Source organism: Syngnathus scovelli, chromosome 17, assembly GCF_024217435.2.
Source record: "Syngnathus scovelli strain Florida chromosome 17, RoL_Ssco_1.2, whole genome shotgun sequence".
Taxonomy (NCBI): domain Eukaryota; kingdom Metazoa; phylum Chordata; class Actinopteri; order Syngnathiformes; family Syngnathidae; genus Syngnathus; species Syngnathus scovelli.
The window spans coordinates 1,977,474-2,000,535 of record NC_090863.1 but is presented as its reverse complement, the minus strand read 5'-3'; the positions used below and the strand labels follow the sequence as shown (position 1 = coordinate 2,000,535).

At 47.7% G+C, this 23,062-nt stretch overlaps 3 protein-coding genes across 12 annotated transcripts in view; 2 read left to right on the top strand and 1 right to left on the bottom strand.

Annotated features, from left to right (window-relative positions):
- The first annotated feature begins 65 nt into the window (after positions 1 to 65).
- Positions 66 to 6,717, top strand: fubp1 (far upstream element (FUSE) binding protein 1). Of its 9 annotated transcripts, none has more exons than XM_049746812.1 (20): positions 66 to 225; positions 702 to 792; positions 1,577 to 1,612; positions 1,682 to 1,718; positions 1,888 to 1,934; positions 2,004 to 2,075; positions 2,151 to 2,208; positions 2,298 to 2,460; positions 2,533 to 2,631; positions 2,789 to 2,899; positions 2,979 to 3,081; positions 3,271 to 3,510; positions 3,573 to 3,733; positions 3,890 to 4,041; positions 4,121 to 4,199; positions 4,279 to 4,408; positions 4,680 to 4,754; positions 5,145 to 5,207; positions 5,956 to 6,125; positions 6,211 to 6,717. In XM_049746812.1, exons 1-20 carry the CDS (start codon positions 139 to 141, stop codon positions 6,262 to 6,264), a joined length of 2,028 nt encoding a protein of 675 aa, XP_049602769.1. In that variant the 5' UTR covers positions 66 to 138; the 3' UTR covers positions 6,265 to 6,717. The 9 variants fall into 9 exon arrangements, with proteins under 9 accessions (XP_049602769.1, XP_049602767.1, XP_049602770.1 ...); XM_049746810.1 differs by having other exon boundaries at positions 702 to 825; positions 4,121 to 4,197; positions 4,283 to 4,408; XM_049746813.1 differs by having other exon boundaries at positions 702 to 825; positions 6,352 to 6,717.
- A 2,947-nt stretch (positions 6,718 to 9,664) lies between these two features.
- miga1 (mitoguardin 1) lies at positions 9,665 to 13,487 on the bottom strand. Its single transcript, XM_049746843.2, is given in 15 exon segments — positions 9,665 to 9,977; positions 10,053 to 10,169; positions 10,327 to 10,380; positions 10,451 to 10,633; positions 10,740 to 10,826; positions 10,897 to 10,969; positions 11,037 to 11,146; positions 11,331 to 11,419; positions 11,481 to 11,613; positions 11,723 to 11,853; positions 11,933 to 11,970; positions 11,972 to 12,122; positions 12,271 to 12,436; positions 12,801 to 12,954; positions 13,137 to 13,487. Coding segments are annotated over 14 exon segments (1,566 nt in total). The 5' UTR covers positions 12,894 to 12,954; positions 13,137 to 13,487; the 3' UTR covers positions 9,665 to 9,836.
- A 769-nt stretch (positions 13,488 to 14,256) lies between these two features.
- ap1s3b (adaptor related protein complex 1 subunit sigma 3b) overlaps positions 14,257 to 23,062 on the top strand; it is a 9,508-nt gene continuing 702 nt past the window's right edge. For both annotated transcript variants that reach the window (XM_049746877.2, XM_049746876.2), the window contains exons 1-4: positions 14,257 to 14,444; positions 20,147 to 20,325; positions 20,462 to 20,570; positions 21,242 to 21,379. In XM_049746877.2, the coding sequence (XP_049602834.1) occupies positions 14,442 to 14,444; positions 20,147 to 20,325; positions 20,462 to 20,570; positions 21,242 to 21,379 (429 nt within the window). In that variant the 5' untranslated portion in view covers positions 14,257 to 14,441. The remainder of the gene's footprint in view (positions 14,445 to 20,146; positions 20,326 to 20,461; positions 20,571 to 21,241; positions 21,380 to 23,062) is intronic.

Sequence of the window (23,062 nt, the reverse complement as noted above, 5' to 3'; positions counted from 1 at the left end):
TCCATCCGCGTGACAATCTCGCGCGCGCCAATTATCGCGAGACAAGCAAGTTTTCCCGAGATGCTTTTCGTTACCCTCCCGCCTATGCAACCCGCCATCTTGTCGCGTAGAGCAAAAGAGACATAGCCTGCCTAAGATATGTCGGACTACAGCAGCGTGGCTCCCCCATCCAGCGGCGGCGGAATGAATGACGCCTATAAAGACGCTCTTCAGCGAGCACGACAGGTGAGAAAAAGCCCAGCGTTCTTTCTACTTGAGCATAGTGTCGCTTTCGCTTCGGGAATGTCAGGTATTGTGGTATTTCTTTTTTCTTTCGCCTTTCTCTCGCGCTCCTTCTGGCCTGGCCTCTCATCGAGCAACGCTACCGCGAGATGGCTTATGCTAACATGACGCCACAATGGCTGGCGGTTACCGAAAATGAGAAATTGCTGTCACACCACTGAACTTGTTGTCCATATGTGGCTTCGTAAGTACGTCGTAAAGATGGAAATGTTCTGATATGCGCGTAAAAGAAAGTCAAAACGTGCTCACACGGGCATTAAAAAACATTCCTTTGTTGGGCCACAGTTCCGGAGGCGAGTCAAGCTAAAGGCCGCGCGCTTTGAGATATAAAAGCAAAGTTCTAAGAACACACGTGACATTTCTTTCTGCTCTTTTTTTTCTTTTTTTTTGAAAAACAAAACACAATGTATGTGTTTCAGATCGCAGCGAAAATCAGTAATGATGGCGTTGCAGCCCCTCCGACGAGCGATTTCAACTACGGAGGCCAGAAAAGGCCCCTGGAGGACGCTGGTGGGTATTTTCCCATGCCTAACCTGAATATCGGTCAGTGACTTCAATCGATTCCATCCCACTTTAGTGATTCATTGCTTGCTTGGTGTATGTTTTTGCTTTTAACTGAACTAACCAAGCATATGTGTTTTTAACTCGGTCAAATTTCACTCATTAATCCCAATACATGATTTGCTACGTAAAGGTATGTTTAGTGTACTTAACAGTGTTCTAACTTAAGATTGTCAACAACAGCCATCACAGCAATGTTTTTTTGGTGTGGTCTGCAAATCAAAGGCATGTCAGAGGAAATGTTGACTGTAACTAAGAAAAGTATACAATACATATAATTGTAATCTTTCAACACATTTTTCAAATGTGAGACAAGGGTATACAATACATAGAATTTTAATCTTCCAACCCGTTTTTCAAATGTGAGACCAGTACTCCAGATCACACATATGGACCCCTTTAGCGTTTGTACTAAATAGTCATGGGCGGGTAGCTGGATTAGAAATTGATTAAAAATGGTCTGACTAGCCGTGTGTGCATCCTGGGTAATGTCATTTGATAAGAGTTCCTGATACCATAACATTGAATGAATTCTTAAAGGGCTGTACTACTGTTGCATTTTTATGATCAGATGTGTTTCCTGTGTTACTTGAACTCAAGTTCACAGAAGATTTTAAAATTGTATTTGCCCTGAAAACGTCATCTGCTCAGTGCTGTCCAGTCATTTCCAGTAAGTTAGAGTGAAAGATAGGCTTGAGACAATTGTAATGATTGTTTTATCACATCGCCACAGACCAACCAGAGACAAAGAAGGTGGCAACCAATGATGGTGAGTCATCTACACGTGCAAGTGTGTTTGTATTCTGGTTGTAGCTCATCACTATTTGTTCTTTTTCAGCCTTTTCTGCTATGGCAGCAATGGGTGGCCCCCCAAGGTGAGTTTAGTTAGCAGAAAGAAATAACCATGTGTGTCCCCCTCCGTGCCCCCCCCCCCAATGATTTGTTGATGGGGTAATCTGTAGAATTTTCTGTTTCTAAAGTATTTGGAGCACTGAATCGAATGACATAAAACATTGCATTGTGCTATTCCCCCACCACCTTCAGATCAATATCGGAGGAATTCAAGGTTCCCGATGGAATGGTTGGATTCAGTAAGTTCACTTGCCTGTGAAAATCTCTTCCTGCAGTGAAATACACTGACGCGTTGTCCTTTTGTGCAGTCATCGGCCGAGGTGGCGAACAAATCTCACGTCTGCAGCAAGAATCGGGATGCAAAATACAGATCGCCCCTGGTGAGTTAAGTTTCGAGTCAGAAGAAGCGGTCGTGTTTTTGCTTGCAGCTTTGAATTGAGCTTTCTATCCTCCAGACAGCGGAGGCTTGCCCGATAGGTCGGTGACGTTGACGGGAGGACCAGACGCTATTCAGTAAGTACTTTTATTCCGCAAAAATCAGATTGTTTTGTTTATGACGTCATCAGCAACAACGTGCGACCTGGTTGTCTTCTCTCCAATAGGACGGCAAAGAGGCTGCTCACAGAGATCGTTGAGAAGGGACGACCGTCCCCGGCTTTCCACCACAACGACGGTCCAGGCATGACGGTTCAGGAGATTATGGTCCCTGCCTCTAAAGCCGGCCTCGTCATTGGCAAGGGAGGCGAGACCATCAAGAGTCTTCAGGTGAGCGAGCGCTTTGACTGTCCGATCGAGCGAAAGTTCACATGCTTCGCAAGTTGACTTGTTGCGTTGCAGGAAAGAGCCGGAGTAAAGATGGTCATGATTCAAGACGGCCCCCAAAACACAGGCGCCGACAAACCTCTCCGTATTTCAGGAGAACCCTTTAAAGTTCAGGTAGGTTATAGGTCTGTCTTTTTTTTTTTGTGTGTGTGCGTGTGTGTTATTTGGCTCTAGAGTAGAGGTCTCTATTAGTTGCCAATCAAATTCAACATCTAGCCATTGTTTCATTTCAAATTGTCCAAATCCTGTGACTAAAATTGACATTCTACAGCAAGCCAAAGAGATGGTGATGGAGCTGATCAGAGATCAGGGCTTCAGAGAGCAAAGGGGCGAGTACGGCTCCAGAATCGGAGGCGGCGGCAGTGGCGGCGAGACATTAGATGTAAGTCAAGCGTTTCACTAAAAACACAGGATTTTTCAAGCAAGCGGTGACCTCACCGTAGTGCGCTTTCCTCCTCGAGGTTCCGGTTCCCCGGTTTGCAGTCGGAATTGTGATCGGCAGAAGCGGAGAGATGATCAAAAAGATTCAGAGCGACACAGGCGTCAGGATCCAGTTTAAACCAGGTTGGTTAACGCCACCACCACCACCTTGAATGCCTTTTTAGTAATGTTGGTCAATGATTAAATCCCATGCACCACGCTGACAAGCTGATGGATAGCCCAAACCTATTTTTCTGAGACCTAAGGATGACATGACGAGAAAATTAGTGAAATGAAAGTATAGTTTCTAATCTCCTTGCTCTTGCATTCTAGATGATGGTAGCGCACCAGACAGGATAGCACAGATCATGGGTCCTCCTGAGCAAGCGCAGCATGCAGCAGAGATCATTTCAGACTTGCTGAGGAGCGTCCAGGCCGGCGGGCCTCCGGGTCACGGCGGCGGACGAGGCCGAGGGCGCGGGCAGGGAAATTGGAACATGGGGCCTCCGGGTGGGCTCCAGGAGTTCAGCTTCACCGTCCCGACCATGAAGACTGGCTTAATCATTGGAAAAGGTGAGATCACCCACTCCGGAGCGCTCGGATTGGACCCAAATCATCGATGAATTGTCTTGCAGGTGGTGAGACTATCAAAGGAATCAGCCAACAGTCAGGGGCCAGGATTGAGCTGCAGAGGAATCCTCCTCCTCCCTCTGACCCCAATGTGAAGATGTTCACTGTCAGGGGATCGCCCCAGCAGATTGACTACGCCAGGCAGCTGGTAGAGGAGAAGATTGGGGTGAGTAAGGGATGGGAAGTTAAGTTTTCCCCTCTACAGATTCAAGACCAATCTCCACTGCAAGACTTGAAACATTTGGTGGATGGATTTTGTCCCTCCCCAATGGCAACTGTTGTTGAGAGATTGTGCAGGAATGGTGTATTCCTCACATTTCAGGGACCCGTCACGCCAATGGGTGGCCCACATGGTCCCCCTGGTCCACACGGAGGTCCAGGCCCACATGGTCCTCCGGGCCCCCCGGGACCCCCCGGTGCACCGATGGGGCCGTACAACCCCGGGCCGTACAATCAGGGACCCCCGGGACCACAGTAAGTTCTCAACTTGTTTTGATGCAAGTTTTGAAGTGCAACCGTTTTGTTAAAATGGCTTATTCTTGTCTTTGATTAGTGGTCCCCCAGCACCATACCAGCCTCAGGGGTGGGGCAACGGCTACCCACACTGGCAGCAAGGACAGCCTGATCCAAGTAAGAATCTGGTGGCAACATGAGCTTTTCTGATGATCAATCCAATCTAAAAGTTTTTTTGTTTTTTTCCCCACTATGGGTTCAGACAAAGCAGCTGCAGATGCTAATGCCGCAGCGTGGGCAGCGTACTACGCTCAGTATGGCCAGCAACCTCAGACTCCCATGACGCCGTCAAGTGGTGCGCCAGGCACCACTCAGTCCAACGGTCAAGGTAATGTTCACCCCTGCGGCGTCAGCTTGAAAGTGGATTGACTAGTAGGTTCACGTCATTAGTCTTGAGCTGGTTTTGGTAGACAGGAGACAAATCCCCCCCCCCCCCCCCCCCCCCTTTTTTTTTTTTTTTTTTATTTTTTTTATTTTTTTTTTTTATAAATATCAAGGACAGGATAGAGTCCTCCAGCATCTTTAGGTTGACAGCCCTGTAGAGGAGGAAGGCCTGCTCGGAATGATTGACGAATTACAAGTACCGTTTTTTTTAACAGGTGACCCACAGGCTGCAGGTCAGAGTGGACAGGCAGATTACACCAAGGCCTGGGAGGATTATTACAAGAAAATGGGTATATAAACGTAGTCTCAGTGTACACCTATTTGAACATACGTCAGTCTAAACAGCAACTGGGCTGTCAGTAATACGCCTTTTTTTAACACTAGGTCTGGACATGTGTCAGTATTTCAGCCCCTCGTGGAGTGTATTTTTTGAGCGCACTCAGTTTGACCTTGAGCAGCCTGTGCTGTTTAGACTGCACCACTCTCAATGTCTCCTGGACTGAAACACCCTTTCATGCCCTTAGCGCAGTCTTTTGTTTCCAAGATATATTTGTTGTTTTGGACGTGCTATGATTGTCTTATTGCTTGACAAACTGTTTTTACGTGTGGGCTGTTGCTTGAGTCCTGCTGCCGATAAGCGACTGCGCCACACACTGACAAACGCTGTGTTCTTTCCGCAGGTCAACAAAGTCAACAACCTCAGGACTACACTAAAGCCTGGGAGGAGTATTATAAGAAACAAGGTGAGTGCCCATCGCCCCCCCCCCCCCCCCCAACACACACAAAAAGTTGAACGTTGGGTGGCTGTTTTCCTCACGCAGCACTCTGCAGTAGAGATGTTGCTCCACAGCCTCCCAAGACAAAAGCAAAAGGTTTCTGACCCCCACTCAGAGACATGGGTGGCGGGTTCGTTCCCCTTTTTACAAATAAACGATCATTGGGACTTTAAAGCATGACTATGCTAGACATAACCATTTATTCAGTCGACCAAGTATCTTATTCATTTAAAGGTGAATTACAATCACTGATTTCTAAGTTCCTTCGAGACGATTTCCAGTTAGAGACCTGCCTTTCTTGTAATATTGCTGTGGCCACACGAAAGTTGTTCCCAGATACGAATGTATAAGCAAGCGATTGTTGAAAGAATTTCGCCAGGGTACTTTTTATGTGGACCAGTCAAATGTTGCTTATCACCTGTCTGTAGCTTGTAACATTTTTCTTTTTTTTTCTCATTGATGAAAGTTTCATACTTTATTTTTGTAACATTTTTTTTTAATTGATGGAAGTTTCATACTTTATTTTTTGTGAAAGAGAAATTGGCCAAAAGTTTTGAGTTTGTCAAACAACAACGTAACTCGTGTACATTTGTTCCGTTTCATCATAAATTGAGTTCCAAATGAAGTCACAAAGTTCTTCTTTTTTTGTGTTTGAATTTACAACCGTGGTGCCATTTTGTTTAGTTGCGCCTTAAGTCTCCCATGCTTCTTCCAGGTCAAGCGGCCCCTCAGGCGGCAGCACCGGCGGCCGCCGCGGCCCCCGCCACCCAACCCGGCGGGCAGCCGGACTATAGCGCCGCTTGGGCCGAGTACTACCGGCAGCAGGCGGCTTACTACGGCACGGGGAACCCACAGACCATGGGAGCGGCACCACAAGCCCCTCAGGTACACCCCCCAATCTCCCCCTTTTGAAGAACCGCGTGCACGGAATAGTCCAGTAGGGATTTTTAACCCCTCCTTGCTCCCACAGGCTTTACAGGGTTCCGGTGTGAGCAGCAGCAGTAGCAGCAGTGTTCTAACCTAATAAACCTTCCTCCCTGCACAGGATGTCTGCAGTATTTTTTCCTGCTGTTAACATGCATCGTATCTTCTATGTATTTCTCCTGCACAGGGCCAGTAATGCGAAGTGGACATAACGTAAATGCTTCATTGTTGAACACAAAATCCTTTGTTAAATGTTTGGATGCAGACGCCTCGGTGAAGATCTTAAATTTCCTTGGTGTTTCACGTAGATGTCAAATGACCTGACGAGCACATCCTGTCTCCTCCATTTATATATACACTTGTGTTTTTCTTGTAAATGTTTTGTTTTTAGTGAGGCTACTCAACTCATTCCAGCCCTGTATCTCTACATTGAATGTGGTTAGAAGTCATGTTTGAACTGTAGACGTTACCATGTAAATCATCTCGGTTTTAAAAGGAAAAGCAATGCTTCTTGCCTGTTGTGTTTTTTGCAATAAAACAAACTGAAACCTCCTGTGTTGGTAAGTTGGGGCTCACCTAGTGAGGAGAAGAGGGCTGGCCGACTGGCCGGCCGAATGCCACGTTAGCTACTAACTAGCGAGCCACCTGTGGGTTGACACAAAGCGATGATCTCCTGTTTCTCTCCAACTGTCTACAAGACGCTTGTTGATTTGACACTTGCCGTTTGCTGCCATGCTTTCTTTCTTGATGACTTGAGCCAGACGACTTGTGCGCCTTGTTGTTGTTGTTTAAAGTTGTTGGGCTAGTATGCCCATGTGATTGTTTTTATGCCTTGACGTGTAGACACTTCCTCCTCCACAGGCGAGTGTAGAAAAGTGGTAAGCAAGTTTTGTTTCTTTTAATCCCCTCTCGGAAAGTGATTGCAAAGAAATGTTGCCTATTTTTATTAGTGTTCCCTTATTTTTCCTCCAGGACAGTCAGGTAAATTGTATGATTTTTTTCCGCCCTGCCCACCCATGTACAAAATGATCAAAGCGATGCAAAAAAAAGTCTTTTTTTTTTTTTGCTCTGTCACTGCTGTTAGTGTCTTTTCCATTACGAGCTTTGAGCTCTGTTGGCTCGGGCATGGGGCGGCTAACGCAGTCCACATCCAAGTTGAGCCCTCCTATCCTGTAAGTACCCAAGCTGACAGCCTAATGATGCTTGCAAATGATGGATGATATTTTTGTCCCATTTTGCCCTCTCTTTTGTCTTTGGGTAAGTATGCACTGTTGTGAAGCCAGGCGTAGACTTTGACTGTTGAATTCATTTTGTAGCACTTGCTGCGTCAAACATCAGTGCTGTTGATTCACCGTCGGATACTTTTTTGCTCGGTTGTCGGTCGTCGTTGACTTGTTCTTTTGAAATGCCCGCCCTTCCCCTTCTCTCACGGCCGCTGATCAAAATGTACAGCGTAGCATGTTCTCATTTAGCCTTCTGTTGTGTTGCAAATGTCATATTTGAGCATGTCTTACTGAATTGTGGACTTGTCACATGAATATCGATTGATTTAAATTGAGCACTGTGAAAAACTATTGGATTTGACGTGACCAGATCAGAAAGGAGGAATCGTATTGACTGCATATATAGTGCAATATCTGATCTTTGCAGTGTTCCCCCCCAGACCTTACACCTTAGTTTCTGCTGCAGTAACTCAGGTAAGCAAAGCCTAAGGAACTAATAGTGAAATACAGTGGAACCCCCAAAGATTATTATTATTTTGCGGGCGAATATGCATAGGATGGAGAATGTCAAACCTTAAAAGCAAACGAACGGTCCGTGAGAAAGCGCCAATGTCACAACTCTTGTTTCTCTGCCTTTGTGTTGGTGTGGGAAGGTAAAAGGCACCCGTGATACCATTTTGTTACCGCCGGCCGTATTTTCAATTGATGTGTTTAGGTTGTTTCTCTAATTGTATACAATGCCTGTTCTGTAATTTGACTGTCAATTCTACCGGGTCTAATTGGCCCCATTCAACAGCTGAAAGTAATACAATGGAAAAGTTGGGCAGTGTGTTTAGGTTTCAAGTATGCCAATGATTAAGTAGGATGATAGTTTTGTTCCTGACCAATTAACACACAACCACAACAAAGTGACAGGAACCCATTTCCTGACAAAGATTTAACAGGAGGGTTGAAAGGGTTTGACGCTGGAGCCCAATGACTTGTCAAATGTGTCTTGGTCATTTGGAGAACAACTTGTAAGTGAACCGACGCCACGCCAATTAGTTTGGCTTTGGAGGTTCCACTGTCTTGTTTGACGATTTGACCACTTTTCCATTTGACCACTTTTCCATCCATGCAAAGTAATGCTGACCTTGTCCATGAATTCATGCTTAACTGATGAAAATTGACTCACTCGTATGACTGTGGATTCAAAAGTACAAAGTTGGTTACGAGGAAATATTGCGTCTATGCATACTATGATAGACCTTTACATATTTTTCTTGCATTCTCGTATAGCTGCTGCAGAAGGTTAGGGCAATTTTCTGAAGAAAAAAAACCCCACAATGTGCTGACCAATATTCTCTGGCGGTGTGTATTCTGTCGAAAGCGCAGTGCTGACGTACTCATTGAAACGCCTTCACTTCTCGCTCACAGTGTTGGAGGATGCTGCAAGCTTAGGCGCTAGAATCAGAGCCTGTGGTAGTTTCTGCCGAGCGTAGGCCGGCCGGGCAAGAGCTCCAGTGCTTAAGGTAAAAAAAAAAAAAAAAACAGACCCAATTAAAAAGTCATGTCATATTTGTGGACTGCAAAAAGTGCAAGCTAGGCATGTTTTCTGCTCGGGTTGACTGTTTTGAATGTTGCCAAAGTGATTTGTTTTTAAAAGTCGTCTGATGGTTGTCATATGAAGTCGTCGTCGTCATGGTTGTTGCAATGAATGCTTTAGAAAGTTGGATGAGGACAGGAAGTGAACTTTGAACATGTCGTGTCATGGAAATGTCCCACTAAGGCTCTGCCATTTTTAAGGGGGGTGGCTGGGTGGGAGAGGAGAGTTATTTAGCCAGGAGGAAGCCTTTAGAGGTAAATGTGCTGTACTATATGCTCACTTGTACTGTGATGTTCATTGATAATAATAAAGGTGTCACAAACAAATCTTATGACTAACTGCTGGCTTATGAGATCAAATGACTCATTAGGGTTCATTTGCTTGTAATGTTGAAGCAAAGACTACTTTGAGTAAGTCGCAGAATGTTTATCAACAAATCACTAATGTCATGAGTAAGTCGCAGAATATTTATCAACAAATCACTAATGTCACTCGATGTTAATCAGGACCTTTTATTTTGATTTGAATCTCCAGAGCATGAAGTAACACATTTGCCCAAAAGGGCAGCTGGTGGATATTTGATGACTACCACAGATCAGAATGCCTTTTAGTCAGTACGACCAATATCGCAAGTTGAATTCCAGCCTTTCAAAATAGACAAAAAGTATGCGTGTGTGTGTACTAAAATAAATATTTCGCTCAACATGCATTTCATAAAAGACTTGTTTCTACTCTATTTGACTTCTTGTAAAGCCTCCTCCAGTACAGATAGCATGATGGGCAAAATACAGCAACCGCTCACAGCATGCGAGGCTCCGGGAAGGGGAGGCCGGCCGGTTGGCGCAGCCGTTGGGTCGCAGGGAGTCAATCTGCGCCCAGGTAAGCCAGCAGCAGTTGGGAGCGACGGTGCAGTAGGTGCAACATGTCCTCGGCCAGGCTGTCTGCGCTCGAGTAGCGAACCGTATCCAGGTCAAATACGTCCTTGAGGAAGTGCACCACCCGATCCTAAACCCCAACAATCCATTATGGTGCAAATGGACTCAAGTGTGCCAGGTTTTCATCAAACACTATAAGACTTACCTTGAAGAAGCAGCAAAAGTCGTACAGGGGGCTTTTAGGGCCCAAGAAGCCCCACGCCAACACGGGACTGATCTGCTCACACAGTGTGTAGAAGCGGGCAATGAAGCCATCTGCAACCTGTTTTAACCAAAGAAAAGCAAATATGGCTCACTAAGAAGCTGGAGTCGCGTAGAACGTCCAACGCCGACTAAAGCTGGCCAATCCCTAAGTTTGAGAATGCGCTCCAAAAACGGACTACATGTGCTGGTGGAAAGCGGCGAGAACGCGCACAAACCTTCATATGCTGCCTCTTCTGCTTCAGTACCGACCAGCAGCTTGACGCCACTGCCTAAAAATGAGACCAAAACAAATGGAGTCACAACTTGTGGCGGTCTGCCATTTCTCTTCTGTCTGCGCACCGTCTCCTTGAAGGAGCTGTTGAGCCAGCGGTTGTTGACGACGTTCTGGATGGAGACAGGCGGGTTCTCCAGGTCCTCGAAGGAGTCCATCAGGATGAAGTCCAGCACCACGTCATAGAAGTTGAGGTGCTTAACGCCTCGTGTGGTCATCTCCTCAAAAACTTCCTCAAACCTCTTTGGGCTCTGAAATCCACAGCGTGGCCAAATAAACCGCAGCAGACTGCTCACGGACATACAAGCACTTTAGAACTAGTCTGTCCATCCATCACTATCGCTGCAGTTCTTGTACCTTCTGCGCTTTGACGATGATGGATGACAAAATCTTCTTCCCGGCGTCAGCCAGAAACAACCGAGTGGTTCTTTCACGCAGGATGAGCTGCGGACAAAAAGAAAAAATGGAACCTCACCCTTGCGGCTTAGCCGACAGATGGCTCGGCGCCACTTACCTGACATGCCTGCCGCACGCAGTGCAACTTGGCGAGGAAATCCTCGTCGCCGAGGCACTCCAACAGCTCCGTCCTGACCGACGTGGAGCCAAAGCGATTTCAGCGTCTCGACCTGTTCCTGCGTCGGACCGTTTGTTTACCGTAGCACCCTGCAGGAGATCTTGCCCTCCTCCGCCATCTGTAAGGCCTCCTCGTAGAAGGGATGATGAGTCAGCGTGTAGATGCTCCTCAGCTCTCTGCGCTCTGACAACTAGAAACGTTGTGTGCGAGTGAGACGGAATTTTTCATTTCAGGATAGGAGTGGGATGTAAAATAAGGCTGTTAAATGCTGGACGCCGCTCATTCTGTTTCTTTGACAAGAGAGCCACTCAGAGCGAGCGAGCGCCTCGCCGCCGCCGCATCAAATGTCACGGAGGTGCCTGGAATTTTCTCACCTCGACTGCGGACACAAAACAGTCGGTGGAGGCGATGCTCATGCTGTCTCTCGGACAGGCGTCTTCCTGTTCCTCTCGAGACAAAATATCTGACAGAAGACAAAATGTTAACACGCTCGTCCACACAATTAGTCGTTTGGACTGACTAACCGCTGCGGCTGCTGCTGGCTTTGGACCAAGGCTCTGACGTGCCCTCCAGCACACCCTCCAACTCGCCCTGCAGTCGGTAAGCCTTCCGCAGCAGCGACTTCAGCCTGTGGATAAACTCTGCACCCATAACATCCTGCAGCCAGGAAGGAAGAAGAAAAAAAAAAGGACGTATCTCCAAATGAGAAGAAGCACTGCAAAGAGGTTGATGGACGGAAAACAAATGTAGACACAGAAGCACATACTTCCGCGTTGTCCTCGGTGACGGCGTCCGCAGCTCCAGTCTTGACCGAGATCAGGTCGTCATCCGCCTCCTTGCCCCTGAATGTCAACGCCTCTTCCCACCGCCGTAGCGCCTCTTCAAACAAATCCATACCTGCCACAGGACAGGGGACACGCCCACTCGCTCGCTAAGTCACAACAAAGTGTGCAAAGTGCTATCCAAAAACACTTACCCATGAGGTAGAGGCTCTCGGGAGTGGGCGCCACGCCGGCCTAGTCTATCCCAGCAGCTGGACTCCAAGGCGCAGGTGCCGCTGCTGGAGGTGTCCGCGCTGGACGCTAGACTCTCGGAACGCTCCCTGGGGTCTGCGAGCGAGAAAGCCAACTTGTGGTTGACCGTCGTCTTCTGACCATTGCTCTTGTCTGTGGGAAGATTGTCTCTTTATGAAACAATGTGGAACTCAACCAAATGCTGCATCTGTGTGTTTGACTCTTTGTCCTGTTCAATAAGTGTCCCCCCCTCCCCACACACACATACACACCAACTCTCGACAGGTCTATATTTGCTCACCATCCTCCGGCGCTGAGATGAACAACTGGACGCCGCCGGCTTGATCCCATTGCGGCGAAGCGGCCTTCTTGCGCCCTCGTCTCCTTTGGAAGCGGCGGGCCAGGAAGAGCAGCGAGACAGCGCCGAAGGCTGCAGCGGCAACCAGCTTCTTGGTGCCCGTGCTCACCTGATGAACACACACACACACACACACACACACACACACACACACACACACACACACACACACACACACACACACACACACACACACACAGGCAAGTGTCACGTCTACATCTATTTAAGTAAGGGGGATGTATCTAAAATGGACTTCCTATTCAAAATGGAGTTGTAGAAGGAAAGTGACACACCAGAAAAGAGACAAAAAAACATTTGGCACCCATAAATAGACAGACCAAAGTGTAACTCTAATCCTACCCCGAACTCCAGGAACCTCCACTAACCCAAATCCAGAGTTTGCAGTGATATGAGAGCAACAAAACGCTTTGGAAAAAGAAACAGAAAATAGATCAATCAACTTCCCGGTGTACCTGCACCTGGCCCACGGAGCCACACACAGCCAGCGGCAGGTGGATGACACGCAGGGCAGCGGCTTTGGCCGAAAGCTGGGACCATTGCGTCATTGCGCCGCTCTAGCCATGACACCGGTGGCTGGTGCTGGTGCGGCTGTGGGTGCGGCTGCGGCTGCGGGCGGGCGGGATATAACACCTCATTACATAACAGCTATTACAGTTGCAATAAGATTGTTCATAGACTTAATCACATATCAGACAAATCAAGACTGAACACTTTTCCCTATTTTTAAGAATCCATTTTCTGTACCGTGTGCATGGTGGACGGTGCAAAATGACAGTTAAAATGATTACCTGTGCATGCGATTTCTTCTTCTTTTCCGGCGCCAGGCGGGCTGGCAGGGTAATAGAAGAGTTCGATCGATCGATCGATCGATCGATCGATCGATCGATCGATCGGCTGACCTCCACAGGTGAAGCCGAGTGAAAAGGACTCCTGCTCGGCTAGCGTCGGCAGCAGCTAGCGCTACTTGATGTATCTATTCGGGGAGTTAAAGCGCCTCTGCTCGACTTAACGTGGTATTGCAAGTCAAAGTGAAGGTCGTTTTCAGATCTTTCAGCTCTTACATCATTCCAACATTGGTGGTAAATGAGCCCTAACTGCGGATTGTAATTCCATAAGCGTGTGTCTTTTATGACCCAATTTGTTCACATTTATTGCGTGTACAGGTATAATAAAAGTCTTCTTTTTACTTGGCTTTTGCCAACCGAAAGTACGTACGCGTGACGACGTCACAGGGAAGCGCTCGCTATTAGTGCGTCAATCGCTGCCATATTTGAATAATAAATTTTTTTTATGGGAATTTTTTTATACGTGAGGACCAAAAATATGGTTTCCAATATAAACTTTCTCGCAGTTCTTGGTTGAATTAATCTCACATAAGATCTGGCCTTGCTTCAAAATAAATAGTAGTACGTCATCATTGTATAACATGCCACAAGTACGTCACAACAACAAAGGTTTTTTTTCTTCTTCAAGATTTTAGTCCTATTTCAAAGTGAAAAAGGGATTTTTAAATGAAGCATTTGGAGAATGACGTATTTTTAAAAGTGAACTTGTTCAAATGATCAAAAGTTTCTCCCCTTGTCAAACTATTTGATACGTTCTAAAGGTCCAAAGAGGATTGAATTTCCAGTTATGAAGCCCTTTGGGTTTTCTCTTGCATTTTGCACATTTGGTTGGTATTTAATGCTATTTTCTTTCTCTTCCGGTGTCCTTTCATGTTTACTTCTAGACGTACTGTTTTCTTTGATGTGAATATGTATTGTTATGACTTGATTGGTCTCGTCCACGTTTTTGGCTAGATCACCCTTGAAAATGAGCCTTCGGGAGAGTGGCGCACGAAAGCAGGGCGGAAAGCGACGCCCGGCTGGATGCCGTGCGGCGGCGGCGACGGCGACAGCACCAACGCGGAAGAAGGGCGGAGCTTAGTAACTTTGCTCGCTTGTGGCTTTGCTCGCTTGTGGCTCTCGACGGTGGACGGACGACAGGACGGCAATGACAAGCTTATGACTTTTCCAAAGGAAATCTTGAGCCCGTATGAGGGTTCCGTTTAGATCTTTTCAATAGTGGGACACTTCGATTAATCGGCCGGCAACATGGTAAGTGAGCTCCACGCAGGCAGGCAGGCAGTATTTGCATCACCTGTTTGCACCTGTTGTCGCGCTGACCTGACAGCTTGTCGTTGTTAGCTGCACAAACCGCCGAACAACTTCATCTCCCCGGAAAAAGCGCATTTCTTGATTGATTTAAATCTTTTTTTTTAATTCACGCCGTGGTTGGGTTCTACTTTTAGTCAGACTTTTTGTATGTTCAACGAACATTGATTCTTGAGATGGGAGGGCGGGGGGCAATACTCCAACCGTATTGCAAGAAAACAGGTTTGGTCACTGGCTTGTTTTCCGCCTTCATTTGACTCTCAGTTGAAACGGATCTTTTTGTCTCCCTTTTCCACTCCTTACTGACGTAAGATACATACGTTTAAAATTGAAAATCATATTTTGCAATACTATTTTAGTCATAAAACAAATAGCTGTATTATTACTTGAGCGATATCCAACATTTCATCCACCTAATGTGGCTAAATAGCGTCAAACAACTGCGATGCACTGCAGTTCTAGATAGTCCGAAAACTATACTTGGATAAAAGTCCAATGTGGCAAAGGCAGAGAATGAAATGCTGCTCTCCAAGACAACAAACACAATAGCTTAAAGACCTAGAGACATCCCTTCTTTTTTTTCAATTAGAACGGAATTTGATAGAATGTATAAAGAGAACACATTTGCCGCATTGGAAATTAAATATGGACACTGATTACTAAGAATAAAGCTGAAATGAAATGCCAGTTTATCGATCGGGTTCCACACGCAGCCACACTGGTGGCGCCATTACTGTGACGTCACAAGTTGTACATCCGGATCTCAACAAACCCAAACAACATGGCAGATGATAGCGACAGCTCCGTTTATAGCGGCAATATTAGCATCATTTTATCCGATTCAGAAACCTCTTTTGACGCAGAATATGATGAATCTAGCAGTTCACTTGGGCTGAGCTGAGCACGTTTTCTGAATTGTGCTCCTCCCATCACTCTAGGTTGGCATAGTAAAAAGTGCTCTTCGGGGCTTTAGAGTGCCGAGTTGATCTCGGCACATGAAGAAATGACCACCTGCAACGTTTGGTTTAGGTTTTATAAGCATTTTTAATTTTATTGCTTAAATCGTATTTTCTCGACGAGCTGAGCACGTTTTCTAAGATGTGCCTCTCCCGTCACTCTGATTAGGTTGGCATAGAAAAAAGTGCTCTTGGGGGCTTTAGAGTGCCTAGTTGACCACTGCGCATGAAGAAATGAACATCTGCAGCGTTTGGTTTAGGTTTTAGGCGCATTTTTAATTTTCAAAATCAAAGTCAGCTTTATTGTCAATTTCTCCACATGCCAAAGACACACAAAGAAACTGAAATTACGTTCCCCCCTATCCCACGGTGACAAGACATGGCCCACAATAGACAATCAAGTAAACAAGTAAACAACAACGTGCTGAATAAATAATGAATAGATAACACAACAAATAAATAAATAAGAGAAGCAAAAAGGAGCAAGTGAGCGTACAGCAGACAGTCCAGAAAATAGCGCAACAGTGCCGCACGCTACGCAGAACGGGGTAGCGAGTTCAGGGTCCTAACAGCCTGGAGAATGAAGCTGTTGGCGAGTCTGGTGGTGCGGGAGCACAGGCTCCTGTACCTCTTCCCAGAGGGCAGAAGGTCAAACAAAGAGTGAGCCAGGTGACTCGCGTCACTCGCAATCGAGGTTGCCTTGCGGGCGAGATGGGAGGTGTAAATATCCTTCAGGGAGGGGAGCGAAGCACCAATAATCTTACCAGCCGTATTCACTATGCGCTGCAGGGCCTTCAAGTTCTGTTCAGTGCAGTTATCACCCCAGACAGCGATGCAACTGGTGAGGACGCTCTCAATGGTGCCACGGTAGAATGTAGACAGGACTGCCTGAGGAGCACATGCACGCCTGAGCTTCCGCAGGAAGTACAGGCGGCGCTGCGCTTTCTTTGCCAGTGACGCGGTGTTTGTGGACCAGGAGAGGTCCTCACTGATGTGCACCCCCAGGAACTTGGTGCAGCTCACCCTCTCCACCACAGCACCGTCGATGATCAGCGGCAGGTGTTTTGTGTGACCCTTCCGGAAGTCAACAACGATTTCCTTGGTCTTGTTTACGTTCAGCAGGAGGTTGTTGTCCCTGCACCACGTGGTCAGAAGGTCAACTTCCGACCTGTACCGAGTCTCGTCGCCCTTCGTGATGAGACCCACCAGAGTCGTGTCGTCAGCAAACTTCACTATGTGGTTGTCGCTGTAGGTCGCAGTGCAGTCATGCGTCAGCAGGGTGAAGAGCAATGGACTGAGCACGCAGCCCTGGGGGGCCCCCGTGCTCAGCGTGATGCTGGCGGAGATTTTGTCGCCAACACGCACCACCTGAGCCCTCTGACAGAGGACGTCCAGTAGCCAGTTGCAGAGGGAGGTACTGAGGCCCAGCTCGTCGAGTTTGCAGATGAGTCGCTGCGGCACAATGGTGTTGAAGGCAGAGCTGAAGTCCACAAACAGCAACCTCACATATGAGTCCTTCCTCTCCAGGTGGGTGAGGGCCGAGTGGAGGGCAGCGCAGATGGCATCCTCAGAGGACCGTTTGGCACGGTACGCAAACTGGAAAGGGTCAATGGTGGGGGGGAGAACGGATTTGATGTGCTCCATGACAAGCCGCTCAAAGCACTTCATGATGATGGGCGTCAGTGCCACGAGGCGGTAGTCATTGAAGCAGGACGGTGCAGGTTTCTTCGGCACAGGAACGATGGTGGCAGCCTTGAAACACGAGGGGACGATGGCCTGCTGCAGGGAATCGTTAAAGATGTCCGTGAAGACACCCGGCAGCTCCCCAGCGCAGTCCTTTAGCGCTCGACCCGGGATGTTGTCAGGGCCCGCCGCCTTACGGGTGTCAATAGCGGCAAGCGCCCTCCTCACTCCGTCGGCAGAGAGGCGCAGGGGCTGCTCGTGTGGGGGGGGAGTGGTCTTCAGCGGGCAAGTGCTGTTCTGGGCGTCGAAGCGAGCAAAGGAGCGGTTAAGATCGTTCAGCAGACGGACGTCGCCCTCACAGCTCCTCGGCACGGGCTTGTAGTCCGTGATGGTCTGAATGCCCTGCCAAAGGCTACGTGCGTCCTTGCTGTCCTTGAAGTGGGTGGAGACCTTGCACGAGAACGCCTTTTTCGCTTCTTTGATGCCCCGGGACAGGTCGGCCCTCGCTGTCCTCAAACCAGCCTCATCCCCCGTTCTGAAAGCCTTGTCCCTGGCCCTCAGCAGTCTGAGGACAGCCCCTGTCAGCCACGGCTTCCAGTTCGCGCGAGTGACGACGGATTTTGAGCAAGTCACATCATCGATGCACTTCGTGATGTAAGAGGACACAGAGTCAGTATACTCCTCTATGTCCGTCCGATCGTTGTAGGTGGCCGCCTGCTTAAACAAGTCCCAGTCAGTGGTGTCGAAGCAGTCACGAAGTGCATCGGAGGCACCCTCAGGCCACACCTGAACCCGCCTCCGAACCGGCCTGGATGCCTTTACCAATTGTCTATGCGGGCAAAAGCAAAACGGTGAGATGGTCAGAAAGCCCAAGGTGGGGGAGGGGGGTGGCCTTGAAAGCTCCCTTATGCACAGAGTAGACTAGGTCCAGGAAGCTGTCTCCACGTGTCGGAAAAGTAACATGCTGGTAAAGCCTCGGGAAAACAGACTTCAGGTTGGCATGATTAAAGTCTCCAGCGAAGATTGTTAAACCGTCAGGGTGCGCCGTCTGCTGTTCACTGACAGCCTGGTACAGTTCACCAAGCGCCGCGATCCTGTCGCCTTCGATGTTGGAAGGCGGGATGTATACCGCGACTAGCAGAATCGCGGTAAATTCCCTCGGCAGGTAAAAAGGACGGCACTTGATGATCACAAACTCCGCAAGTGGCGAGCAGTGCTTACATACCACCACAGAGTCCCGGCACCATTCTTCTCGGATGTAGATGCATATTCCACCTCCTCGCGACTTTCCCCCTCGTACAATGGCACGGTCCGCCCAATAGCACGCTAGCCGCTCCAGATGCACGACAGAGTCCGGAATGTTGTCAGTCAACCAGGTCTCGGTGAACACGAGCACACAGCAGTTCCGCACCGTCCGGTTCGTAGACCTCAGCAGGCGAACGTAATCCATTTTGTTGTCCAGCGATCGAACATTCGCCAGAAGAATGGAAGGCACCGCCGGTCGGGCTGGGTTGGCCGCCAGCCAGGCCCGGACGCCTCCGCGCTTGCCCCTCTTCTTCCTCCTCGCACACCGTTTCCGACGGCTCCCAACCGGGGGAGGAATAGCGGGCGATGTCGGCGACGTTTCAGGACGTAGCAGTCCGAGCGCCTTTAATGTTACCGCTTCAAAGTCCAGAACGCCACAAAACCCACTTCTGCCGATGTCGAGCAGAACCTGCCTGCAGTACTTGTAGCACGATATAGCACGACGAGACGAACACATAAGACTGTCGGACGAACACTCATTAGACGAACAAATCACCGTACTGACGGGACAGAGAGTGGCCGCTGCGTGTGCACTCGCCGCCATCTTGAAAATTTTATTGCTTAAATCGCATTTTTTCGACGAGCTGAGCAGGTTTTCTGAATTGTGCCCCTCCCGTCACGCTTCGACAGATCGAAATTACGTTTCTCACTATCCCAGGGTGACAAGACAGAGTTCACAACGCACATACAAGTAAACAACACAGGAAAAATAAAACAAGAAGTCAACATCAATTAGCAATGAAGAGTGATAGCACGCTAGCCGCTCCCGATGCACAGCAGAGTCTGGAAAGATGACAGTCAACCAGCCCACTGTGAACACGAGCACACAGCAGGCACGCGCTGTCCGGTTCATGGATCCTATCAGGCGAACGCAACCCATCTTGTCGTCCCGCGAACGAACATACGCCAGGAGAATGGAAGGCACGGCTGGGCGAGCTGGGTTGGCCGCAAGCCTGGCCCGACGTCTCCGCGCTGGCCCCTCTTCTCTTTTTGTTTACACTCACTGAAGCTAAACGCGTACAACTTGAGACGTCATGAGACGTCACTTCCGGCTGGCGGCTCGGTGCAGTCAAACTTGTCTGCGCGACAAATTTAAATGATATTTTTCAGAGCAACAGCTTGCTTTTCGTTGTTTCAATCGTCAATTTATATTTATAAGCCCGTAAGCTAACTAAAACCGATTTATACATATACCGGTGTCTCTGGGCCTTTAAGAGGGGATGCGCTAATATGACATTGTCCAACTGGATCAAAATGCTCTGATACTACGCGCCGATAGCACTTCATGCCATGTGGCCATGTGTTTAGGACACAAATGAGATGACAACACTTGTAATTGATACCAGAAAAATCACTCTTCATAGTTTATAGTGAAATACACCTTTGCGTATGAGCCCAAAACATGCTTCGATCCTGATGAATGAATCCGGATACACACCACAAAATACAAATAGTGTTCAAATGAACAGGGGAAATCGTGTGGCCAAAAATAACATTCCATTTTGCTTTTTGTCATTCACGTTGTGCCTGCGGTGTTGCTCTCATCAAAGTTTGGTGTCTGTTTGGACAGTCAAGTTATTCTTTAATGAGCCGTGGCGCCGCAGAACACACATTGCTTGAGTTAATCATGTCCTCAGGTAAAGAGGACGCGTCTCTATTGGTTGGCCACTCTGACTTGTTGCTTTGCGTCCTCATGGTCAGATGCGCTTCCTGCTCCTCTTCAGTCGCCAGGGCAAGTTGCGCTTGCAGAGATGGTACACTCCCATGTCTGATCGTGAGAAGAAGAAGATCATCAGGGACATGACCACAGCCGTGTTGGCAAGGCAACCACGTACCTGTAACTTCCTGCACTGGAAAGACCTGAAGATTATCTACAAAAGGTGAGTGGGTGGCTGGGTGGGGCTCTGCATTCTTTCTTACAAAGCTTTTGTCATCTTCTCAAAGATGCACTCCCTGAGGAGATCAAGTCTCCAACTGACTTACTCACCTCACTCTGTCCCGCTTTCCCCCTTTTAGATACGCAAGCTTGTATTTCTGTTTGGCCATCGAGCACCAGGAGAATGAGCTGTTAGCTTTGGAGGTTATTCATCGCTACGTCGAGCTGCTGGACAGATACTTTGGCAATGTATTTTTTTTCTTCGCCTTCTTCAGTTCATATTGAAGCAACAGTAGTTGTGCGGACATTCAACACAGTTCTATTAACAATAAGGAGAATTGTTTAATCTGTTCGTGTGACCCACCTTGTGTGACCTACCTCACGTTCTACTTTTAAGAGTTACATTTTCCTTTGACCTTGATTATATTTGATATACAGCAGTTTCCTGTTTTTTGGGTGATCTTAGTCTTTTGTGTTTTGGTGCTCTCGCTATCATCTCATGTGCCACAAGGTGGCGCCACGCCCTGTCTAAATATTAACTGGTGTCACTAAAGCGTTGTAGTGGGGGCATGAGCTTTTTATGTTGGGGTGGAGATGAGTTGAGTTTGGGTTGTTGAGAGGTTAGGAGAGTCTTTTTTTTTGCACGTCAAATCAACTGAAAGCCATCCATTTTGAAGGGCCAACATTTCAATCAATGAAATTATTAATAGTACATTTACCGATTAGTATAGGCAATTATTTCCCAAAAAATCTCATTTGTGCTTATCAAAAGCACATTTTGCATGAAAAGGTGTTGTAAGGTACGTGCGTGCGTGCGTGCGTGCGTGCGTGCGTGCGTGCGTGCGTGCGTGCGTGCGTGTGTTTGCAGTTCCAATGTCGACTGTATTATCTGACATCATGCCCCCGGCCTCTCCTCCCAGGTGTGCGAGCTTGACATAATCTTCAACTTTGAGAAGGCCTATTTTATTTTGGACGAGTTCCTCATGGGAGGTGAAATCCAGGAAACCTCCAAGCAGATTGTCAACCGCTCCATCGAAGCCTCAGACATGTTGCAGGAGGTGAGACGCTCTGGCCAGCTTGAACCCGGTTTGATTGTCTCTCTGTAAAAAGACTCAACACCATTTTGAACACTGTTTAAAAGGCACATAAGAGGCATTTACATGGACAGCAGTAACCTGATACCTTGCAACGGAAGTCCTTAGTTTCAGTAGCTGCTTAATCAGCTATGGACTGAGTTGTTTGGTTTTTCTTTTTTTTTTTTTCCTTTATTATTATATGGCAGCGTCTAACTGATACCATTTCCCAAAAGTGGCCACAAATGGAAAACCGCTGTCCATGTAAACATTGCCACAGACGCACAAGGTGAAGGCAACACCAGTCACACACAGTTGCACAGGCTTGTAAGAATAACATGTTGGAATGTGCTGCGTAGCAGCTTCAAAAAAACTTGGGCATACACAATTATTCCGTCAGATGAGTTTGATTTGTGCAGTGTATGCCCAGCTTTGGGCTGCGGGCCTCTCTCCCTCCAGGTGGCATCAGTTTCCAAATGTCAAATCAAATGCTTGGGTACATGTGTTTGGTAGATTAAGTCTTTGTTATAACATAGTTCCCTTTGAAAGGAGAAGGCTTCGAAGGCTGCCAGTTAACAAAGAAATGGCCCATGTGTGTTGTAACACTTGACCTAATTGGACGTATGAACGCAAACACCGGCACGACACACGTAGACGGATTCTTACCATAGTGGTATATGAATTATTTTTCCTCTGTGAAGAATGGCTCGTATTACTGCAGCTTGCTGAGCAATTATGACCAGTTCCTCCTCCACCACCACCACCATGTACGGCGGCGCCTATAGCTGTAGTTCTGTATGATACTGCCCCCAGGTCAGGTGGCCAGAAAGTGACTACGCCATTGAAGTAACAAAATGTGACAAAGTGTTGAATTGTATGCATTTCAAAATAATCCTCATAAAAAATACATAGGCTGCCACGGATTTGGGCAGTTCTTCTCGATTTTCTGCTCCACCCCTCTACTCTTGGCGGCAACTATAAATAGCACAACATGGTCTTCTAAATACAAACAAAAAGAAAGAATAGCTAGCTGTTCATCTTGTTTTTTTGTCTGTAACAGAAAATCTGGAGTCCAAGTGAAAAGAAAAAAGAGTCAACAGGCAAAAAGGATGAATAAACGAATGTTTATTTGTCGATTGATTGAATGATGTCGTTGATGATTTATTTATCTTGGGGAACCTGTTTATTAAATAAAGTCCTCGCATTGTCACAGCAAAAAACTATTCCACCAAAAACTAACTTTCCCTACTAGGTTTTGCATTGAGCTCTCTGCAGCACGGGAAGCTGTTGTTTCATTCAGTGTAGTTGTGTGATGGCGCACTCGCTCGCGTCTCCGGTAGTCAGTGCGATGGTCCATTTTGATCAACAGTGGTGGTGCTGCTGCTGCTGCTGCTGCTGCTGCTGCTGCTGCTGCTGCTGCTGCTGCTGCTGCTGCTGCTGCTGCTGCTGCTGCTGCTGCTGAGAGAGACTCGTTTTCTGGATGTTTGCTGTGTGCGCTGCCTGTTTTTCCACCCTTGAGTGTGCATCGCTGAGGCTCTGCCTGCCCGCCTGCCTGCCTGCCCGCCCGCCTGCCTGCCAGCCAGCCAGTGTTGGTTAGCGGGCAGATTTGGCGTGGGAGGGGGCACGGGTGGCGTGGGTTTAGCCACGCCACACCATGCCACAACACGC